Here is a 23,547-nt window from a genome sequence, read left to right on the forward strand (position 1 = left end):
AAAGGTGTGACCTTATTAAACTGTGAGGGAAGGGGTGAGGCGGCAGCGCCCGGGAAAGATAAGTGGCAAGGCTGCACAGTCCATGGGACGTTGTTCACGAGACGAGAAGCCATCGTTCTGATTGCTCAGAGATGTGTGACTGGCGTTTGTGGCTCCACTGAAACCGGGTGCCGCACAATAATTTGATATTACAAATCTGAATACCGGATTCTCATTAAAACAGATTTTATTTGGAATCACTGAAAAACAAAACCTCAGAAAATGTCCTTTTCTCACTAGTTTAGCCATTAAAAAAAAATGGAATTTTACATCAGCATCTTGTAAAATACATAAACGAAGCGAATAAAGGTCAGTGCAATCACATTGAGAAAAGAACAAGCGTCCTCAGTCGACAAACGTAACCGAATAAATGCGGAGATTATTTCTCCGAGAGGCGGGCTGCTCTTTAAATCAAACCACTTTCCTGGGACTGCTCCAAGCTTTTCCAAACACCATTCTTGTTATTCTTTTCCTTTAACTTGATTTCTGACAGCCAATTCAATTAGGCTGGATATGTGTGGGTGTAAAAAAAAAAAAAAGAAGGCAACATGACACACTGGGAAGATGGATGGCAACCTTTGCTTCACCATTAAAATCACAACCCGCGTCACACTGGAGCTCAATCTACTGCCGCGTTACCGGCTCTGGCACAAATGAACACAGGGCTGGTCTGCAGTGCCACCACACACTTCAGATGCTTTTGAGGATTTGTATGCTAGATTTTTCATTTGCAGCATGTGGTCAACACCACATTAGGTCTATCTTCTACCAAATAAAAATAATAATAATGATTATAAAGTCCGAATCTTTTAATTGGTTAAGTGTTCCGATTCCCAGGGATGAGGCAAAGGGTGACTCATGAGCCACTTGACCTTAATGGCAGTCAGTGGGTGCGTGTTGTCTGGCCGAACCCCTGCTAGGAGACACCGGGCGCCAGGGAGGAGCTGACCTGCTGGTAGATGAAGGAGTAGAGGCTGACGTCAGGGCGCCGGCCGAGGCAGCTCTTGCACACCGAGCTGTAGTAAAGCCCCAGGAGATCATACACCTCCCCTGTGACGAAGACAAGGAAGGCCGTGCATAACGTAGAGTCAACATGGTGCACCAATATGATACGACCGTTTAATAGCGCTGCATAATTTGCCAAAAAATAAAGATTAAAACGTGAACAGAGAAAGCACATGAAGAAAAGGCCTCACAGCCGCTCGCCTTACCGACAGTGACTTTCTTCCTTGTCAGGAAAGAGTGCATTTTGTGGACATCTGTCATGAGCTGCTTGTCACCAAAAGTGAAATAGGCTACGTCTCGGCCCGCCTCGGCAGCTGCCAGCATCTGGAGCAGAGCTTTGAGGGGACAGAAGGGCTGCGTTAAATCCCTCAAACAAGTTTCAAGTCGCACAACGTGGAAAGAACGAATCAACATATTCTCGTTCTCTCTTTCTCGGATTAAATCGACGTCCGAGAGGTAATCCGGCAGCGTCCTCCTTTCAAACTGAGTGGCAAACGCGCAGCCTGTACAGTAAAAGGTAAGTAATCGGGGGAATAGGTCTCACCCCCGCTGAGAACTCTGGATTAGTTGCAGAGGCAGGGCCAGGTCTGGCCCCGGAGAGCTGTGAATATTTTAAGAGACTGGAAACATGTCTGCTGATTAACGGAGGTTGAAACATCGCCGAGTTAATGAGCAAAACTGAATCAACACTTTCAGAAAGGGGCTAAGCTGAATATCCCTACATTTCAGCAGTTTCTGTCCCCCCCGTGCTGTTTCGACCACTTCCTTCACATAAAAAAAAAAAAAGGGTCTGGCAATTAAAATCAGGCAGCTATGTAAGGCCACAGAAAGTAAACCGAGGAGGGGAAAAAGAAACAGAATTACGAAGCTCTTCCCTGGAGGCACGTCATTAACTAGACAGTAGGTGATTGTGCCTATGGAGAAACCTTAATATAGCAAACTATTAAATGTGAGCGGATATATGGCTTGTAAGCACAAGCAGACAGAAAGCGAGAAGCAGAGCCACTACGGGGAAAAACCTCCCTCCTCAGTGACAGTGATACAAGACACGGACGGAGAACTGTAACAGATTGATGGAGCCGAGCAGGCGATCAATTTCACTATTAATGAAACATATTAACTTTGTCGTTTGATCGATAGGAGGAAGGCGACGAATAGACCTTAAGTAAATGAACGGATTCCCCCGGAAGATAAATGGGTGCCCACGCTGATCTGCTGGAGCCTTTCAATCAGAAATTTATTCCGTTATATCCCCGATATAAGAGTCCAATTAGGCTGCCGAGAGAACAGCCATGATGATCCGAGCGCCTTTCACCCCTCGCACAGATCTACTGACGTCACCGCTCACCTTTGAGGCGCGTGTCACCTCCAAAAACGCCACAGCCCCAGTTCCCCGTTGCCACGGCTGCGAGGTTTTGACTTGGTTCCTCCGGGCGAGCGAAGCCACAGTACGCCTAGGTAAAGGTAAAGACAAAATAAAAAAAATAAAGAAAACATAACTGAGATTCATAACAGGAGATGATTACACTGTAAAACATTTGTTGTTAAGTCAAGCAGACCGTTCAAATAATAAGAAGAATATTTCTCATCTGGAACATAAACCTTGAATCAGGTTTGACAAGTGTCACATCTGACATAAAAACCAAGCCTGAAGAACAAGAGTGAGGAACACGACGTAGTAACTGCATTTTACATCAATCAGTGGATAAACACATAAGGATTGCAATACCATATACAGCATATTTCCCTCCATAATACCAAATATTTATTCATTTAAATTAATGGCTGTTAATCACCAACTTAGGTAACTTAGATTGCTAATGCAATTGTTATAAGCAGATATCTGGATATGAAGGCATATGAGTGATGACTAACTGCCTCACTGTCCACATTTAATATCTACATTTTTTTTAAACATTTCTTTAATTCCTAGCCCACCCTGTATATACCGACTGTCAGACTGCTGTTATATTCTTGTATATTTTACACATTGTTCTCAAATTTGATATCGTCTTTCATGGTTTTTGTATATATATATGTTTTGTGCCTAATTCTGCACTACTATGACAAGGTATATATACCCATACATGGGATAAATAAATGTTTTATGTCTTATAAACTGATGTTTTATGATAACTAGTTGGTTCAACAATGGCTGCTAATGCAAGCTGGACATTTCCTACAGCTGCACCATTTAAAACAAGACTTTTATTATGAAATGGTAACGGCATTCACAACGTCTCTGCCCTTTATGCAAAAACAAGTGATTTTTGTCTTTTTTTTTAAGAGAAAAACATTGAGCTGTTAGATGAAGAGCTGCAGGCGGTGCACTGAACAACCTCCACCTTAATCAGACAGTTTTTTTTGTAAATCTGATCATGGTTGGTCATAGGATGATGGAATAAGGCAAATTAAATAACCGACTTCTGCATTAAAATAACACTAGTTTGCATTTCTTTTTGTTTTAAATCACATTAACTACAGCATCAAATCCACCAGGGCTGATTTCTTAAAGTCTACCACTTTAAGTCCCACTGGAAATAATTTCTAAGAGCAGGACATGTGAAATGAAAGATCCGAAGGGGGCTCTGGACATTAATTTTCACACTGGAAATGAAGAGGATAGTGAGAATGAATTGTAGGTGCCCATCCCCTCTCTGACCAGTCATAAATTCTTCCCTGTGAAAGGGCAGATGTGACAGTTAGCTGAACAATATTCGAAAACAAGGATTGATCTTCATGTCCGTGCATCCCTCACACCCTTGTCAGAACTGTCAAACACCTCCGTGCTTTCTGACAGCAGACTTGACAACATCAACATCTTGATTTTCTATTACAAATAGACATGGCTAATCCGGGAAGAACACACATAGTGAAACACCCCAGTTTAACAATATATATATTTATATATTATAATGCAAATGTAATAACTGTGATTTATTGCCCTAAGGTCAATTATGTTCATTAAATTCAGTCTGTGCCTAATGGACAGAATAATGAATATGATTATGCTTATTTTCTGCAAATACAACAATTTATCAGGACATATTACACGCATGACACTTAATAATACCACATATATTTACTCTGAGAAGAGTAAACACGTGTCAACATCATATCAGCTGACATCCATTAGCAACCAAATGGACTGACACTGAAATCATTAAATATGTGCAAACTAACCATAACAACACGTTAAAAAATGATCTGAACCGATGTCAAGAACGAGAGCAAAACACGCAACTCAGTTCTCATCTTCTCTTAACAGATAAAGACTTGAGAAACAACTAAAGAAAGCAAGTAAGAAGCACAGAGTAAAAGAAAACCTTGTTCAGCTCTCGGTTGATCCTCTCAGGGTGAAACTGTTCAAGAAAGCTCCTGAACTGCAGAGCATCGATGGCCACAATCTCAGTGCATCTTCTCTGCCAGCCATCCCTGGAAAACAGGAGTAAAACACATAAAACCTGAGAGAAAGTAGAGTAGGATAGAAGAAAATAGAGATGCTGAACAAAAACAGCTGACACAATCGTGTCATTTGAGCCACAACGTTTCACTTTCATGAAAATAATGACTGTGCAATAAGTTTTTTCCTTTTCCCCAAACAAGTGCAATATTAGACAGTCCTGTTTACATTCTAATTTGTATATAGTTTCCTTTTTAGTTTGTTTGTTGTACATGCCTTGTCTAGTGTAGTTATTTATTGAATATTTATCTTTTGCACTGACGGGAGAGCTGTACCTCAGTTTTGTTGTGCAATGTATGTTGTTATATGCTACCGCGCAATGACAATAAAGACTCTAATCTAATCTCTAATCTAGAATAGAAAAAAAACACAGAAGCATATCATAGCATAGCATAGAATAGCGTAGAATAGCACAGCACAGAACAGAACAGAAGAGAACAGCATCGCAAAGCTAGCATAGCATACCATAGCATAGCATAGCATCAAATGGATTAAAAATATAAATATAAATAAATCTGACAGTGGAAACTATGAAAGCACTTCCATCTGTAATTCACTGCCTTAGTGAACAGTTGCTGTGTTTCCATTACCCCTAGAAGTGTGCAAAACCCAAATATTGCAATAAAATAATATCATAATGGAAACGCCTACATTTGGAAAAACCTCTCAAATATCTAAAGCTAAAACACTTTTACACTCTCACGAGGTTTTGCATTCACTAGGGTGCGTCAGCGTTGTCACTGGAGATGATCAGTTGAAGTCTATTTTTCACAAAGTGAAGTCTCGTGAGAATTTAAGAGAATAATGGGATATCGTGTGACCAGACTTTATGAGAGTCACAGCTCATTCGCGAAACACCTTTCAATGGAAACACGTACTTCATCAAAATTTCGGAAATATCAATTTTATTTTGCAAAAAACTGTAATGAAAATGCAGCTAGTGACAAGCTGCAGTTTATAGTCACACTAGCAGCTCTGAGCTCTGTCTAACTACAATTACATGCTAACACGCCGAAGTTTAATGTTTACCATTAATTAGTAATTAATAAATCGACGTGCTTGACAAATAAAGAAATATGACGTGATGAAATGTCAGGTAATCATTAGAATTTAATGGATCTTCAAACTCTGCACGATTCATCCTCTGGGACCATGAATGGCTATGCTAAAGAGCCACGGCGATCCGTCAAACTGTTAGAGTGGCACAATTATTCAATCAGCCCAAGGCGGCGGCGGCGCACCGTTCTGACTCAACTGAGTGGGAGTGATGAAGGAGTTAATTAAATATGTTAAAGCATGTAATAAATACCTCGGAGTCGTGTCCTGGTGGCTGCCGCTCCACTGGTAGGTCTGCGAATACCCTGTGTACTTACTGTACTGCTGCGTTCCTAAAAACAGACATTCACCTCAGTCAGACGCTAATAGAAATCTCAGAAACTGAAAGGCAGGTTAATATGCACATAAATTCTGTTTCAACTTCAAAGCAAAAAACAATGAGATAAAAAATTCCGATATGACTGAACCTCGAGTTTAATACAATTACAATTAATTATCTAAACACGGGTCAGACACATGACACCTTTCAGGGAGCGTGACCAGATCTAAAACAGTAGCAGCCGCCTCTTGGCTCGAGGAAGGTCAAATTATTACCCCACCCCTCGAAGCAGTGTGAGCAGCAGCAGCGAACTGGCCGCCGGCCCCACAGGGGAACACTTCGGGACAGGCAACGGCACAGTCAAACAAATGAGCCGGCGACAAATTAACTACCCCTTCATTAGCGCTCATTAGTACCTGGCTGTCGAGAGCACTCGCAGAGATGCTTCACGCTGCAGAATGAATAAACCAAGTGATTAGTGGTGGAACCTTGGTCAGCGGGTATTAGGAGGTCCACACAGCAGGAAGGGAGGAGGGAGGGGGAGGGGCGGGGGTCTCCAGAGTGCACTCCACTCGACAGATATTTCACTAATCACCAGCCACCCTTTAATTGTTTTAGGTAATAAGCACAATAAGTGCCTGAATAAGACGCTGAAGGAGCTACTCTACTTCACCAGGAAGACATTAAAAGAAAATAGATGAGAAAAAGGGACGAGAAGAACAAGAAAAAACACATCAAACCTGCACAAAAGTCACAAATAAATGAATATTTGTTCTTACATTACACATCTGATGCTACTAGCAGTATTTAATATTGGACAAATTCTATTATCAGCGTTGAAATGATAATAAAAATCGATAAAATAGATAAAAACGTGTGAACTGTGATACTGTCACACTAGCGGACCTTGTGTTAACTATGCAAACATCTGCCCTTTACTGGTCCTCCATAAATACCAAACTCTTAAGATCAAACATTTTTTGCATTTGAAAGCAACATTCTCCAGGAACAAAATTAATTATGCTTTTGATTTCTATGCAGCCCGTTTGTCATTTAAGAATCATTGGTAGTGGGGAAGCGGATCAATCTGGGCCCGGGGAAAGGTGTGTCCGTCTGTATCAGCAGGTATAATTCACAATGTCCTGAAGGTTGTTCCATTCATGTGTAAATACGTCAAAACAATGCGTCTCGTACTGGTGGTGGACCAGACCCTGAAAGGTCACGAGCGTATCTCATTGCCGTGTCAAGGCAAAACTGGACAAGGGAAGAAGTTTTACTACTGTATTATTTTCAAGGTCTGCATGTGAGCTAATCTTAAGATAAAAAGAAAAAAAAGGGAAAATATACAAAGAAATGCTTCTGGTCAAAAGTAATAATCACAGTCTAGATCAAATGTCCCCATGCCGCCATGTTGCAGCTCCTCTGCTTACAGCCTGCAAGCAGTATTTTCTGGTCACTGCAGCAATCACTGAATCATAGGACTTCCCCTTGATGCTATTTATACCTTTGACCGCTCCAATGGCAGCCAGATATCTAGCAATCAAGGAAAATTCAATTAGGCCTGGGCACTTTTGTAAATTTCAGTGCAGGGGTAAAATCCATTAGCTTCCCATACTGTATGCCAAAACATATCACGGAGGGGTGGGGTGTGATTTACCGCAGGAACCACAATACAGCTAAAGCTTGGACTTTTACAACAGGGGCTGGGGGGCGGGGAGGGAGGGGCGAGCGATACAGGCGGGGTTTAATAAAGATGATGGAATGGAAGAGTCCATTAGCGGAGCAGGTCTTGGGCAGGTCTTCCAGCTATAATTAATTCTGGGCCCCAGTAATAAAGTTAAGTGGCCTAAGTGGAGGAGCAAGAGAGAGACAGAGACGTCCAGCAAGACATCTGAAGGTGACTCTGCCAAAGAGAGAAGCTCTTAATGCTGAGGCATCGCCGGGAAGATGGCGTCTCTGGTGCCTTCGCTTCGTACCAAGGACTCACTTGTTGTGCAATGCTAAAGCCGTTCATCTGTTATAGGACAATTGATACTAATGAATATTTATTTAATAGATATATGTACATTTCTGATATCTAGAATAGAAATAGAAGGACTTCAGTTTAACATATGTCTTTAAAACATATCGTCAGATACACAGATCAGCCACAACATTATAACCACTGACAGGAGAAGTAAATTAAATTGACCATATTGTGACAAATCATTGTTCTGTTGGACCTGGTATTCATTCGTGGGGATGTTACTTAGACATGTAGTACCCACCTAGACCAGATACCCCCTCCCCATAATAATGACACTCCTTGATGGCAGCAGCCATCCCCAGCATCAGGATGCAGCCTGACACAGTCACACACACAAAAATACTGTAGGAAGACTGAAAAAAAAAACTTGAAGATCAGTGAAAGGTGTTGACCTGGTCTCCAAATTCACTCTGTCTTGAACCGAAGTATCTGTGGGATGCACTGGAACAAGACTGGTCCACAGTAGCCCCTCCCCTCAACCCATAGGACCTAAAGCCCACTTCTAACAACATCCACCACAGGACACCTTCGAGTCAATTCTCTAATGAGTCACAACTGTTTATGAAACACAAGGGAGACCTACACAATATTAGGAAGGTGGTCATAATGTTATGCCTGATCGGTATATATAAATATAATTTTAATAGGGACAGCATTAGTTCTTTCTACCAAAATGTCCTGAAATCTTTGTTATGGCAGATCAGTGTACTTTCTGTGCCACTGGGAGGCACGTTATGAAATGTATTTACACAGCCTCGGGTCACCAGGTTAATGTCACTCATATTTTGGATAATTTTGTAATGAAAAGCGATTTCACCATTAATTAAGCATAAAAACTATAAAAACAGGCCAAAAAATAGGATTTGAGTTGTTGTCAACTGAGTAAAACAGCTAAAGTTTATTATATGTTCTATCTGTGGGCTCAATAGCTGTAACTTTCACATAATGATTTCATTTGTTTTACTATTGCAGAATGATTTAAATCTGCCTTTTAGGGGAGCTCTGGTTGTCTTCATCAGACACAATCAAGCTCCTACAACAGTCTAGACAAACAGACAGAAAGAAAAGGACAAAAAAAAAGAAAAAACAGGTGCCATCAGCCTCCTGCTGACTCTCCTTTAGTCTAGGTCTTGTTACTGGGTCTCCTGGCTGGTCCCAGCCTTGTTTGGTGCAAACACTCAATTGTGAATTATCGTCATGGGGATTACTCAACAAGAAACACCCAACGGCGCAATCAGGACGGCCTTGTCCCCAAATACAGACTTGACTCTTTGCAGCCAATCAAAAATAAAAAACGTGACAAGGACAGATACAGAAAACAGAGCAATTGCTCCAAACAACACTTCAGCCTCTTGCTGAGTCAGAATGGGGTAAATTGAAGTGGTGCTTCACGCTGCGTGTGTGAGACTGGAAATGCATGTAATGTTTCTTCAGTAGGACAAACAAATAAACCTGATCAAACTGATCAGGATTAGCGGATTTGAATCCTGAATAATTGAGCAGCAGGATTTCTTTAGTGGGAAAATTCACAAGGTGAGGGAGAGTTTGTCATAACTAACCTGTGATGATCAGACACTCGTTATGATCCAGGGCTTCGGTGAAGAGGCGAGAAACTATTAGCTCGGGGTTAATGAGGAAACGGATTTCCTCTTGAACGAGACCAGAACTGGTGACGCCTCCTCCCACGAACTGATTGGCAAAATCCACCTGCAAAAAATCAAGAGATCATAAGGGAAACATCATGGAACCCGAACCAAGCTCTCGACTTTAGTCTCAGATATGGACATATTCCCATAAAACAAAAGAATTTATCAAACACCTCACGAAACAGTCTCTGCCCTTTTTATCCCATTTGTGACAGAATCCCTGACAAGCTGATTGGGAACGAGGCCTAAGGTGCTGGCATTACTCAGGCATCTGTCCCCCCCATGCCAAAATGAGCGCCCCCCGGGAGCGGCACTTAAGAGCGGGGCTGCCAGTAGCAACTATCAAATCAAGAGAGTGGTCCTGCAGTCCAAAGTAAACATCCTCCTCCAGTCATAGCAAAGTGCCCAATGAATTCTATTTTTTTTTTTTTTATTATTTCAGCCTCTTTATGATTCAAAGGAAAATACACACCTCATTGTTTCAGCTCAGACGTGACAATTGTTTTATCCAGAAAGCAGCCAAGTGGAATAAATAACCTGGTAATTTCAGGATTGACAGTTATTGCTCATTGGCCAATGGACAAACCCAGGCTGAACCCATCACAACCCCGGCAAGAAGCCGCAAAGATGAGGTGAGCAGCAGCCTGAGAGAGAGCAGATCTCCCCCCAAAACTGGTCACTCAACTCTGGGACAGCGAGCCAGCCTCCAAAGTCGGCTTTGACAAGCTGTCAGCACCTCGCCGCCGCCCGCCCCCACCCCCACCCCCAGCAGGGCGTCCATCAATCCGAGCTGCAACGCGAACCCCGGAGCTGGTCATGTGTGCACATCAGCTGTCAGTCCGTGGCAACTGGAGGCAAACAAAAGGTGAAAGCCAGAGCGGGCCGTCCTGACAGTGCACAGGAAGCGGGGGCCGACGCGGAGAGCAGGGGGAGGCTCAGAGGCCTCGACCCCAGTCCCAGCGCACAGTCCCTCTGACGTGTGCTTCAAAGGCCTTTTCAGCAGCAGTAAGCATTCTGGGTGGAAGACTCCAGAATGATGTGAGCACAACATGGGGGGAGGAGGAGGAGGACGGATACCGAGCACAAGAAGGACCATCTCTCAGGCGCAAAGCACGAGTACGTAAAGTTTCTCTTAATTATGATATAATTGGTGTGTAATGATGTCGTACCTGAAGCATCCCATAACCATCATCCTCAATGGTCCCTTCACAAGTTATGTGGAGCTTCTTCAGCAGAGTCTGCGAGCTGCAACACAAAGATTTCAGGACATTTTGATAAAAAGAAGCAATACTATCCCTCTTCTACTAAAATTATGTATATATACCGATCAGGCATAACATTATGACCACCTTCCTAATATTGTGTAGGTCTCCCTTGTGCCTCCAACAGTTGTGACTAATCAGAGAATGAACATGGACCTTCTGAGGGTGTCCCGTGGAGTCTGGTAACACAATGGGGGGGGGGGGGGGGGGTTCGGCCCTATGGGTTGAGGGGAGGGGTCTCTGTGGATCATTGGGGGCCAGGTCAACACCTTGTGTTTTTTTTCATGTTTTTTTTAGTTGTTCCTAAAGTGTTTCTGTGTGTGTGTCTGCGTTAGGCTGAAGCCACCAAGGAGTGTCATTGCTTTTTGGGGTGGGGGCGCCTGGTCTGGTCTAGGTGGGTGCTACACATCTATGTAACATCCACGCAAATGCCAGGTCCAAACGTTTCATAGAGCACACTGAATTGTCTCAAGATGCTCGACGTTATTTGCTTCTCCTTTTAGTGGTCACAATGTTATGCCTGATCGATGTATTTATTGACTGTTGTGTAATAAATTGAAGCACCTTTTCCAATTTGGTGGTTTATCCAAACGCCTTCGAGTGAATGTCACAAGTCCAGTAGGTACTGAAAGACAAAAAGGTAAATGTCTGCTCTTTATCTTTACTTAACAACAACACAATCACTATGTTTTCAATAAAAATCTAATCTGATCACCTACTTTGCTCAGTGACACTTTTAAAATAGCACATCAGGGTTTTCAGCTTCTCAATCTTCTTTGAAGAAGACCCCTCAAATAACCTGCAAGCAAAGAGAAAGGGAGGATTTCATTTAAAAAAACAATAAAATGATGATATATTTGCTCTTCTTTATAAAATTGTTACTTTTTAAAATAAGCTTCGTACATGGCATCCCAGTCAAACACTTTGACACTCAAGACACTACAGCCAGGACCAGGAAAACCGACTCTCTATAACCAGTCCACTTTAGCCATGTGAGTTCAGTCAAGCTTTAACTTTTGATATGAATTAGTTCATCTCTCACTCAGCTTCCTTTTCAGTCACTAGGCGATTATGTAGGAGCTCCTTCCCTGCCACGACGGCTGATTTGCCCCAGGCTTGCCATCACGGAGCAACACTCATGTGCCACTTCACAGCACTCGCACAAAAAAAAAAAAAAAAAAAAAAAGGAAGCGAGAGGGGAAACAGGGCTCCCTCTTTGAGGAAACATTAAGAACCCCTAAGTCCCTTTTAACCGACGGAGTCCTCGCGAGGCAAAAGGTCAAACCCCCCGAGAACAATATACGCACATATTCACGCAGAAAGCTGCTCGCAGCGAGGTGCGTCGGTGGATGGGACTGAATGCACTTTGAGCATTAAGCCCACCATCTTCCCCACAGCCCGCCTCACGCGCCACAATAAAAAGAGGAAAAAAATTCCATGTGAAGGGAATGAAATAACGACAAAAGCTCGATGCACTGAGAGCCCTTCAGGGGCTGAGAAACTCATTCATCGAAGTCAACTCCAGCATCCATTTTTCTTTTTTCTTTGTCAGCGTGGCCCCTAGAAACAATCATGCCTCTTGTAGTCCTCGGGGGAAAATTTCTTTGACATAAGCTAGCCACTGGTGAGGGCAGCCTTTTAGTAACAAAATGCAATCCCGATGGACTTAGAGAATTAATACGAGCATTATATAAGAGCACCGTGCCTCCTACAGATGTGCAGTGACGCAACTCAGAAAAAGTGTTAAGTAAAATAATAAAGGCTGAAAGGATGTTAAAACAAGCCGTTTGCATTTAGATAAAACATCAACCATATATTTTAAGTTTAGCTTCCTGGGAGCATTTAACAGACCTCCTTCATTCACAATGAGAAAAAAAAAAGGCTCCAAAGAATTTAATAGCTGGCACATAGGCTCACATCACACCGGCTGCAGGACGGGCTCCCAAATTAAAACCAAAGCTTTAGATGAATGAAATTCTGATGCTAAACTCTTTCACTGCCTTCTGAGAAATAGCCGGTGGCGTTGTTCTGTATCGTCAAAAGCAGCCATCTGAGTCAATGTTAATCTAATTTCCTCCTCCATTTAGGTAATTACGATGCGATGCCAACAGATACGGAGGGGGGCGGCGTGACTGAGCGGTGGTCTGCAAACTGATTTTTACATTACACCATCCAGACAATGTCCTCCGTTGTTTTAAAGGAAGGGACGGGTTTTGGTTCAAACTACACATTAACAAAGGTATTTATTTATTTATTCAGAGAAAAAGATGATCAGAAAGATGCATCACAATCACCAAAACCGTAAAAGTACTATTTTTCAAACGTACAAACATGAGCCTTTTCCTTGAAAAAATAAAAATCTCAAGTCTCCCGTTGCAGAGAACTAAATATATAAAAACAAAAATGCACCTTTTTTACCATTTTCTTAATAAACATAATACTTGCATGCTTTGTGGAGACACCATGCATCAACCGTGGTCAGTATTTTATACGATGACACTGCAAATAAACGGCTTTTTCTGGCGAGTAGAGGAGGATCAAGACAACTCATCCACGGCATAGATGTTGGAAGCTTTAAGTCCAGCCAGAAGATGTAATGATAAGAGAGGAAAGCACATACAGTAGTGCCCCCTCATGGAATTGAAGCTAGTTGCCACCGCTGTGTAATTTACAACCACATCCCCACGTTACCTGAAAAAGTTGATGGCCGGGTAGTTGGCGTACTCGCTCCTCCTGGAGTTCCGTCGGGGGAAGGTGCAGAAGAAGGCGTTGGCGAGCAGACATGCCACCTGCTCCTGGGACATGGTGATGGAGTGGTTCATGCCTCCCTTGAGGAGCGGTATCGGCTGGAGGGGGTGAACGGAGGTAAAGCCGCGGAAGGTCAAAACCATTTGTTTGTGTCAATTTAGCAAACCAGAGATTGAAGTATCGTTTAACGGCACTCTGAGCTTCTTGAATCAGTCGTGATAATTACAATCATGGTCCGTTTGTGCTCACGCGTGTGAGCCGTTGCCCCAATAACGGGTCATTGGTTTATAAATAAACATTGCATCTGTAAAGGCAATGATGTAATGACAATGTGGAGAGTTTGATTAAAACAGCAAAGATGGAAAATTACTTTGGCTGCGTCACAAATACACTTAAATTTACCATTTATAGGAAGAAGAGAGCATCGACGTGCTCTCCAGCTCTCTCCACCTCAAACACTGAGCACAGCTTTGAACACAAATAGCATTTTCCGCTAATTTCTTTCCATTAAAACAGACATTATTCTAGTCTATTTGAAAGCAACCGATGATTGCAGGCAATCAAACTAAACTCTTATAACTCTTATTATGCGACACAGAACAAAATGTTGTATGTGTAGAAGGGATGTTTCATTTTGGAGGCATTTACAATGGCCAGAAACACTCATGAATCTATCACAATCTATTACTTGCGTGAGCCAATTTCAGTGGTAAATTAATCAAGCTAGAAATAAAATAAACACACAGATGTAAATATTAAAATTTGATGATGGCGTGCTGGGCCAGATGAACGGCCGCCTATGACCAGCTGCTAACACTTATCTACATGCTGAAGAACCAGATGACCACACAGACTATAAAACATCTGACAAATGACCATCAATAGCTACGTGCCTTGACCCCACCGTGTTCGCTACAAGATTATTTGTCACGTTGTGACCTTTGGGATCAACCTGCTGCAGAACATCTACCACGACGCGGACCAGTGAGTCGGTATCCGTTGGTTAGTGATGGGTGTTACCTTGGTGCAGAGCTCAGATGCGCTCAGCGCTAATTGCACCATGTCTGGCAGCAAGGAGTCAAACAGATGTTCGGCAGCATCAGGCTCCAGGACCTTGGAGAGAGCATGAGATCTGTTTATGTTTGTTGTTTTGCCACAAAATTCAGCTGTGATATTATTAGCAGTTCGGGTTGATTAGTTCAGGACGGACAGAGGAGATTTACGGCTCTGATACTTATAAAAATGTTCAATCTTACGGAGAAACAAATACAGCTGTCAAAGGGCTAAACAACCTGCAATAATGTGTATGCAGATCAGGGGCGATACGTAGCACAATACTTGAGTCACGACGCGATACATTATTGTGATGTATTGCAACATTCTACATAGTTCACTGAGAGATTTTCAATACAGCTTAAAATGCACATTATATATTTGTACATCAGATGACAGTGATAATCCATTGGACAAATTGAGTCAAAAAACCATAATAATCCAAATGATCGATTTCCAATTTATTGCACTTGTAGAGAAAAAGTGGTGGTGGAGGAGGTGGCGACATATTGACATATCGATATTTTTTCCCACCCCTAATGCAGATACAGATAACTGGCTGTTGAGCATTAACCTCTGAGACCTGAGCTTTTGTTTGGTTTGCGTTTTTAATTTCTCTTTATCTGGGATTAGTGGGACCTAAGAAGAAGAAAAGCGTCGTCTTTGAACAGGAAGTAGTTTTTGGAAAAATGTATGTCCTCATGTGGGGAATATTTTATATAATATTATTCATATACATATCGTATCAATATTATAATACGTGATAAAATATAAAACTTTTAATTCTCATGTCTGTGCAAAAGCAGAGCTGCAAATAATGGAAGTCCCCACGTCCTCAATCAAGCACTTGCTAATTAGCAAAGTTATAGCTCGTTACTATTCATAGGATTTGAGTCATTTTAAACTAGAAAAGTTAACAAGCATGAATGAAAAAGTTTCAGCTGTAAAACTGAGGTTTTGTACCTTATCCGCTTTTGTTACGTGGCCGCTATTACTAGTATGTAGTCACAAGAATAAAACTTTAAATGAAGCGAAATACAGTGGGGGAAATAAGTATTTGATCCCCTGCTGAATTTGTAAGTTTGCCCACTTCCATAGAAATGATCAGACTCTGGTTTTTATGGTTGTTTACTGGTTATGGGTATAGACAGAATATCAGTCGAAAATGCATAAAAAACACACAATCTAAAAGTTATAAATTGTTATGTATTTTATTAAGGGAAATAAGTATTTGATCCCCAAGCACAACACAAGTCAGTACTTTGTAGAGAAACCTTTGTTGGCAAGCACAGCGATGAGACGTTTCTTGTAGTTGGTCACCAGGTTTTGCACACAGCGCAGGAGGGATTTTGGCCCATTCATCTTTACAGACAGTCTCTAAATCCTTCAAGTTTCTTGGCTGCCTCTTGGAAACTCGGAGCTTCAGCTCCCTCCACAGGTTTTCGATCGGGTTAAGGTCTGGAGACTGACTAGGCCACTCCATGACCTTAATATGCTTTTTCTTGAGCCACTCCTTTGTTGTCCTGGCAGTATGTTTTGGGTCATTGTCATGTTGGAAAACCCACCCACGAGGCATCTTCAGTGTTCTTGCTGAGGAAAGAAGGTTTTTGTCCAAGATGTTACAGTACATGGCTGCATTCATTGGCCCCATAATGCGGTGAAGTTGCCCTGTACCCTTTGCTGAAAAACAGCCCCAAAACATGATGTTTCCACCTCCATGCTTAACCGTGGGTATGGTGTTCTTTGGGTCATACTCACGTTTTTTCATCCTCCAAACACGGGGGTCGAGTTAATGCCAAATAGCTCAACTTTGGTTTCGTCAGACCACAGCACTTTCTCCCAAGCCTTCTCTGAGTCATTTAGATGTTCACTGGCAAACTTAAGGCGGGCCTGTACATGTGCCTTCTTGAGCAGGGGGACCTTGCGGGCACGGCAAGAGTTCAATCCATAACGGCGCAGTGTGTTGCCAACTGTTTTCTTGGTGACGGACGTCCCAACTGCTTCCAGATCATTAACAAGCTCCTGCCGTGTTGTTTTAGGCTGCTCCCTCACCTTTCTCATCATCATCCTCACTCCATGAGGCGAGATTTTGCGGGGAGCTCCAGACCGAGGACAGTTGATGGTCCTTTTATGGGTCTTCCACTTGCGAATAATGGCACCAATAGTTGTCACCTTCTCACCAAGCCTTTTGCTGATGGTTTTGTAACCTATACCAGCCTTGTGCAGGTCTACAATCTTGTCCCTGACATCTTTTGACAGCTCTTTGGTCTTGCCCATGGTGCTGTAGAAGTTGGAATGTAAGAAACTGATTCTTAGAGCAGGTGTGCTTTATATACATGACGAGTTAAGATCAGGAGTATTGGTAATAAGTTGACTGATGCACAGTTGTGTGCCACATGCGCACCAGCCAATCTGTAGGAGCCTGAATTCTAAGTGAATTGTTGGGGATCAAATACTTATTTCCCTTAATAAAATACATAACAATTTATAACTTTTAGATTGTGTGTTTTTTATGCATTTTCGACTGATATTCTGTCTATACCCATAACCAGTAAACAACCATAAAAACCAGAGTCTGATCATTTCTATGGAAGTGGGCAAACTTACAAATTCAGCAGGGGATCAAATACTTATTTCCCCCACTGTAAGAAGCTGCCGCAAACCTAAAACTTAACGTCCCCATACGAGGACGCAGGGTCTCCGGAGGTTCGAAGGGAATGCAACAGGACAGATACGGCTTTATATTATTATTATTATTATAAACCATCCGTGACTCCACAGCACGTATGAATCTTATGGTAAACAGATGTCATATACGACCCATATTTACACCCATATACTGGCTACGAAATGTCAGAAGGATCAATCACGGGACAATTTCATCAAGGCTGTGCGGCCACGCCAACTGATTAAACAGTTCCTGGAAAAGATGCAAATGGCATCAAAAGTGTTTGAAATAGAAAGGACAGTGTGTTCCCAGGACAAGGAGCCTTGACTGGTGATTTAGCCCCCGGACATTTATATTATGGCAAAGGAAGCCTGACTAAACACTGTTGTAAGTAATGACCTGGCTGACATCATAAACTGCTCCTATGGGCGTAATAAATGGAGGCGGTTGACAGGGTAGGAGGGTGGAGGGTGGAGGGTGGTGGGGGGGGCGGCAGATATAGCTGAGGTAGTGTAAGCCGAGCTCCTTAAATCAGCAGAAGACGGTGCATCAAATCAGCTCAACTAACTTCCGTGTACGACTTGATACGGGTCTGTACATCACACCAAACTGACAAACCAATCAAGTGAGACGCCGGGGGGGGCCGCTGGCAGCGGAGAAACCGGAGCTCCCATACAGATTTAACGCCTCGCAATGTCCCGTTTCCTAATCGCCGCGGACTGAAGCAGTAAAGTGAGTCGGTGAACATGTGACCACGTAAAAATAAAAGATGCGCGCGCGCTCATAACTGTAAATACAGCACGCGTTAGGCGGGTGAATAGGACACGAACTAAACCGCCGCTGTCCGTCAACAGCTATTCAGTTATTCATAAGGTACACGTCCAGAGATGAATATTCAATTAAGGTGCCTGGCCCGTCACTCCGAGACATGCACGTCTGCTTTTCTGTGATGCTCAGAATCACGCTGCTACAGATGGTCACAGCGACAAATGTGCACATTACGTTGCATTGTTTACATTTTTATATTTTACAGGGAAAATGGAAACATATGCAGCAGGTGAGTCTGCAATTCTCACCGGCTCCTTCCTCTCTTCTGCATATTAGGTTGTTAAGACGCAGGTTTCTGGACAGAGGAGAGGTCGGAGTAAATTCTGTAAGCAGCAATAAATGTTCAAGGGTGTCAACTCGCCGACAACATAGCGCATAAATAAAGCGAATCCATTTGGCGTGAGCAACAGTGATATTTATATGGTGATAAAAAGCCACCGGCAAGTTTGATGTGACACCCAATTATACCACTTTTGATCAAACGTCTACCGTTTATATGGCACGACACTGCAAATGTAACTCTGTTTTAATATAAACCACCTTCTCTGTACGTCATCCCCACTGATACGTGATCAGTTTGGGATCTAGTGGATTTGGAGTGTTGTTCTTAGTGTTTTTTTTAGTTGTTCCTAAACCGTTTTGGGGGTGTTTTTTGCGACTGCATCCTGCTGGGGAGGACTGCTGCCATCGAGGAGTGTCATTGCTATGGGGTGGTTGGTACACGTCTTCTAAACATCCACACGAATGGCAAGTTTCCGAGAGTTTCCCAGCAGAACACTGCACTGCCACAAGATGGGCAATGCTAGTTACTTCAGCTGTCAGTGGTTTTAATCTTGTGGCTGATCCACACATTTTCAAGAGTGACAGAAAAAAAATAATAATGTTGCTCCGTGCTGAGGTGCACTGCAAATCCAAAACGTAACCTTTTAAATCCTCTCAACATGCTGATATTTTGTCTAATAGAGTTTTTCGTACCATAAATGATGACATACATATGGCACGCTATTGATTCACCAGTGTAATTCTGGAGTAAACCATTCCCTGGAATGTAATGTCAGCCATTTTCATTTCTGACAAGTTAATAAATGTGACCTTTTGCCTAAGGATTAAATTATTTCTCCTTGCCCCCACCCTTCCTCAGACCGGTAAAGTGTAACGTTCTCCACCCCTTGTGAAATCCATTACTGTTCTTCTGCAAATTGACAGAAACGCATCCAGTATTCTGACACTCACGCTAAAGGCCTTGCATGTACATGTGCCGATGTAATCTGGAAGACTCGCCTCGCCATAAGGAAAATAAATCCTATAGTTTATATCAATGTCACCCAGCCGCCTCTCCAGATAGGATACTCCCATCCCCGTCATGAGCCAGACAGTAGTACGGCCCTCTCTGATTCTCTACACAGGATGACGCAGAACGCATTAAGACAACGGATGATGGATGGCCACAGACACTGACAACCCTGAGCAACGGCCGATGAACCAGCAGAGCTCTTGTCATCATGATACAACTCTGGTTTATTTTTAGGCTCGGCCTGCAGAGGAAATTATTTAGAGACGAGAAAAAAACACCTTTAAAACACCTTTAAAAGTGGAGAAATTAAAAGAAGCTGTAAGCAAATTTTATCTAGGTAATTCTTACATTTAGCCATATATTTGCAATGGCATTAAGAACTGTGTGAATTCCTTGAAATTACCTTGTATTCTCTTCATAGCTCAAACAAGTAAACTAAAAATTGTACTTGATAACTAACCCAGTCACTCAAAGACAATAACAGGCCCATCACGATAAGAGCTAAAGTGGCTACATTAAATGTCATGAACGGCATTAGTCTCAAGCTAATTTATGTTTATTCAGTGATATCCAAAGTGTTATTTTTTTTACATGGGATCAGCTGGATTCACAAACTGTAATCAGAAAACACATAAATAGATATGTATTTTACCTTAGTGCAGTACAAATGTAGCGATGTGAAGTCCCATTTCTTGGCGTTTGAGGCGTTGTATTTCAATATTGCATTCTGTAACAACAAAACATATGTATAAACATATAAAAGGAACCGGTAAAATTAATTTAAGTCAACCCTTGAAGCACAATTACTATCTATGTGTATTGAAACAACACACTCTCAATTTCTGGGGTCATGACGCCATCTTATGGCGTAGTCTGGTAACAACATCTAGTAAAAAGTGAAAATTAGTTGCTGTCCCTTTTTCTAGTAGATTTATAAACAGGTTTCTAATCAGCTATGTCAAATTATTTTTCAAAGCTGAGTGTTTAGAGACGTGAAACTTGCCTTCAAATCCAGTGGACTTGTTAATGTATTGTTTAAGGTTTCCTTGATCAGCTCCCACCTGCTCTTATTCGTCCGTTCTTGTGTTTCCTTTGGAAGCAAGAAAAAGAAATTACATATAACTCTGGTTACTGTTTAAAATTATAAACCCAGGCTAGATTAATAAATACAATAACCTGCATCTTTTGACATGCCACAGTGATATCAAATTAAATATGACAGAACTAATGTAAAAAAAAAAAAAGCATCATTAACATTTTTATATATGATTTCAGTTTCCATACCGAACAAGTAAGTAATTTATTATACTTTTGATATTGATATTTAAACCTTTACCTCATCTTCTACAGGAAACAAGTTGTGGCTAGAACATGGCATCTTAACGTGCGCATCATCCCAGGCATCCCAAAACTTGGTAGGATACGGAACAGGAACTTCCCCACTGCGAAGGAGGTCCGTCTGTCAGTGGGAATGAAAAGGAAAAAGAATAAACAAAACACGGCATTACAACATGTAACACCTGTGTGCAAACCACACAGTCCTAAAAAGTCCACAAAATATACATCTGTCCGGAACTTGAAACCTAATTTGCAGAATACATGGAAGTGTGACAACATGTTGCTTTCCCAATGCATAAAAAGAGAATGTCTCCATTCAAAGCCATGAAAATTATTCTGCACAGGAAGTAAAGGAAACACACATGTACCAACCCTAATGACATACTGAAAATGTAACGCAATATTATAATCAAGTCTTCTTCAGAACAACAACTCATGAAATTAAACACAAATAAATAAAGGTCTCTAAATCTCTTAAAACTGCAAATGAATTTGACCTAAACGACACCACAGAAACATGATATTACTGTAATCTATACAAAACTATGACCTGCAGTCTGAATATGAATCTGTGCTGTGATCTGCGCAACGAAGAAATAAAGAAGTGTTCGAACCCTTATCATCACAGTGTGTTGGCCAAGAACATCCTTCAGCGGAGGAAGTCGCCCACCACACTGTGGCATCCTCTTCAGCTCGCTTATTGGCGATCCCAGCCATGTCACATCAGCAGAAGTAGTTTCCTCGTCTGCATCTGGTTCCTCTGGAGATCTCCTTGCCTTGCTCCGTCTCACAGGTAAACCAGGTGATGATGCCCCCGGAAAAAAGTCTGTTATTTTGTTGCTGTGTTTGGCAGAGCCCTCTGAGCTCGCTCCCATTTCCTGCTTTTCAAATCCATCGTCGTTGTTGGTCTGTGTCCGCATAAAGCCACTCCTTGCACGATCCTTGGAAACTGGTGAGTCACGAAGGTGTTGATCCTGGTCTTGATCCTGGAACTGTGGCGTCAAGGGTTGAGTTTCTTCATCCGTGTCAGAGACGTACGATTTCTCAACGTTTGTGCGGTCTGAGGACTGAGCCGAGGTGCTTTGAACGTCTCCATCATCGCTCATGTCGGCATCCTCCGGGGTTTGGCACGCTTCGGGTGTAATTGTGCTTCTTGAGGGTTTGACCAACCACCGGTCAAGAGTGTTTCTGAACTTCTGCTGCTGCTTGGGTCCAATTCTTTGAAGGGAACCTTTTGTCTTTACACCTCGCAAACCACCTTCTCCGGTCTTTGGCTGTGCCTCCATGTTTGTCTTTGTTTCGTCTTCTCTGCTTTCTTGGTCTAAGATACAATCACCAGCACTCTGTTTGGATGAACCTAAAGAAATTTAAAAAAAAGAGCATATCCAAATTAAGGCGGAAAAATAAAAACAACTTGCTTGTTTTAGACTCTGTCGTTGAAATATTATGGAACCAGATTACCTCTGACAGAAGACGCTGGTGTTTCACTGGTTTCAACCCTTAGTCTCTTCGCTAAAGGTTCAAAGTCTGTCAGTGCTGTCATTCTACGAAAATAAAGGAAGAAAGAAAACAACAACACATGAGACACGTCCATACAATGTACAGCAGAGGTACAATTTAAACATTAAAACAAAGCTTAAATTAACTCACAATACAACTTGAGGTGACACCACGAATGAGGCGTTATTGGCTTTTGTCCAGACTTGAATCTTAGGCAGTCCTTTTTCCAGAAAGCGTGCAAATCTTAAAATGTAGTACGAAGCCATACATGACACAACCTATGCAGAGAAAGCACACAATAGTGCCAATAGTGCTTTAGTTGTGAACATAATTACCAGTGACTTAATGCCTTGTAACGTTATTTAACTAATAAGCGCTTGCTAAAATGTTTGTGTTAAATATGATTCCGCGTTTTGAGTGTAAATTGTAGTCATACGGTGTCAAACGACAGGTTGATTAACTATGAGGCTTCCAAGTAACCCACTCAGCCGTAGCTTATTGGATAGCATACATGCTACACCGGGCTGTAAAAAGACCCAGTTCAGAACACACTTGAGCTGATATTTTGTAAAGTGATACGTTTCCAACAGAGAGAGAGTTTCGAATTACACAATGATAGGTTGTGTTGTTGTTTTTTTGTCGTTATTAGAAACGCACAGTCGTACTTTATAGAGTAAACGGACGAAATGCTACATTGTTTTTTCTGTACCTTTTCTGTACCTTGCCAAAATACTTCCGCATGCGAGTGACGTAGGAGCTACTGAAGTAACGCGATATCTTGGGAAATCATTTTCACTATTAGTGGGGCGAAGGTTCTCGGTGGTCCAGGTCGTGGTTTATCCAAACGGCGTTTGCAAAAAAGCGAAAACTTGTTGAGTTTTGAGAAGACGGATGAGTGGCGAAACGTTTTCTCAAAACTCAAGTCCAGTTCGCTTTTTTTTGAGTATTATTTATGGGGGGCAATAATATTCTGGAGGTTGCAGTAAATATCTCGAATTCCCGACTCAACACTCACCATTATTACATATTTATCATATATTTTATCCTATTTATTTACATATATTTTTATTTTATATTAAACTATTGAAGAGAAACTATTAACTTGGGGCAGGCAATGGTAAAGCACATTATAGCCGTCGGTTAAACGTTCACCGTGGATATTTATATCTTTATTTATATTATACAAATATATTATATATGCTTATATAATATATATTAGCTATATTAGTTTTCCCAATGCAACTATTGGTTTATTTTGTAGAGCTCACCTGTAAAACTCACCTGTAGAATTCACTTTCCCTT

The 23,547-nt window shown here is 41.9% G+C and overlaps 1 protein-coding gene across 2 annotated transcripts; it reads right to left on the reverse strand.

Annotated features, from left to right (window-relative positions):
• Positions 1-208: 208 nt before the first annotated feature.
• LOC125022973 (poly(ADP-ribose) glycohydrolase) lies at positions 209-22,985 on the reverse strand. 2 transcript variants are annotated; one of them, XM_047609993.1, is made up of 18 exons: positions 22,955-22,985; positions 22,396-22,523; positions 22,207-22,289; positions 21,360-22,102; positions 20,744-20,866; positions 20,411-20,497; positions 20,060-20,134; positions 14,585-14,677; positions 13,508-13,662; positions 11,536-11,615; positions 11,381-11,441; positions 10,724-10,799; positions 9,468-9,615; positions 5,817-5,895; positions 4,371-4,479; positions 2,393-2,498; positions 1,251-1,379; positions 209-1,089 (listed from the first exon to the last, which is right to left on the reverse strand). In XM_047609993.1, the coding sequence occupies exons 2-18, from the start codon at positions 22,509-22,511 to the stop codon at positions 956-958; spliced, it is 2,397 nt and encodes a 798-aa protein (XP_047465949.1). In that variant the 5' UTR covers positions 22,512-22,523; positions 22,955-22,985; the 3' UTR covers positions 209-955. The 2 variants fall into 2 exon arrangements, with proteins under 2 accessions (XP_047465949.1, XP_047465950.1); XM_047609994.1 differs by having other exon boundaries at positions 22,966-22,978.
• Positions 22,986-23,547: the final 562 nt, after the last annotated feature.

The sequence above is a fragment of the Mugil cephalus genome, chromosome 16, assembly GCF_022458985.1.
Source record: "Mugil cephalus isolate CIBA_MC_2020 chromosome 16, CIBA_Mcephalus_1.1, whole genome shotgun sequence".
Taxonomy (NCBI): Eukaryota; Metazoa; Chordata; class Actinopteri; order Mugiliformes; family Mugilidae; genus Mugil; species Mugil cephalus.

Bases quoted from the DNA above. Each gene is read 5' to 3' on its own strand.
- LOC125022973 (XM_047609993.1), bottom strand. From the start codon at position 22,511: ATGGCTTCGTACTACATTTTAAGATTTGCACGCTTTCTGGAAAAAGGA. The intron at 11,442-11,535 runs GTAGGTGATCAG...TTTGTCTTTCAG, and splicing joins TAAAAGTGTCACTGAGCAAA to TACCTACTGGACTTGTGACA. The intron at 9,616-10,723 runs GTACGACATCAT...GATTTTTTGCAG, and splicing joins ATGGTTATGGGATGCTTCAG to GTGGATTTTGCCAATCAGTT.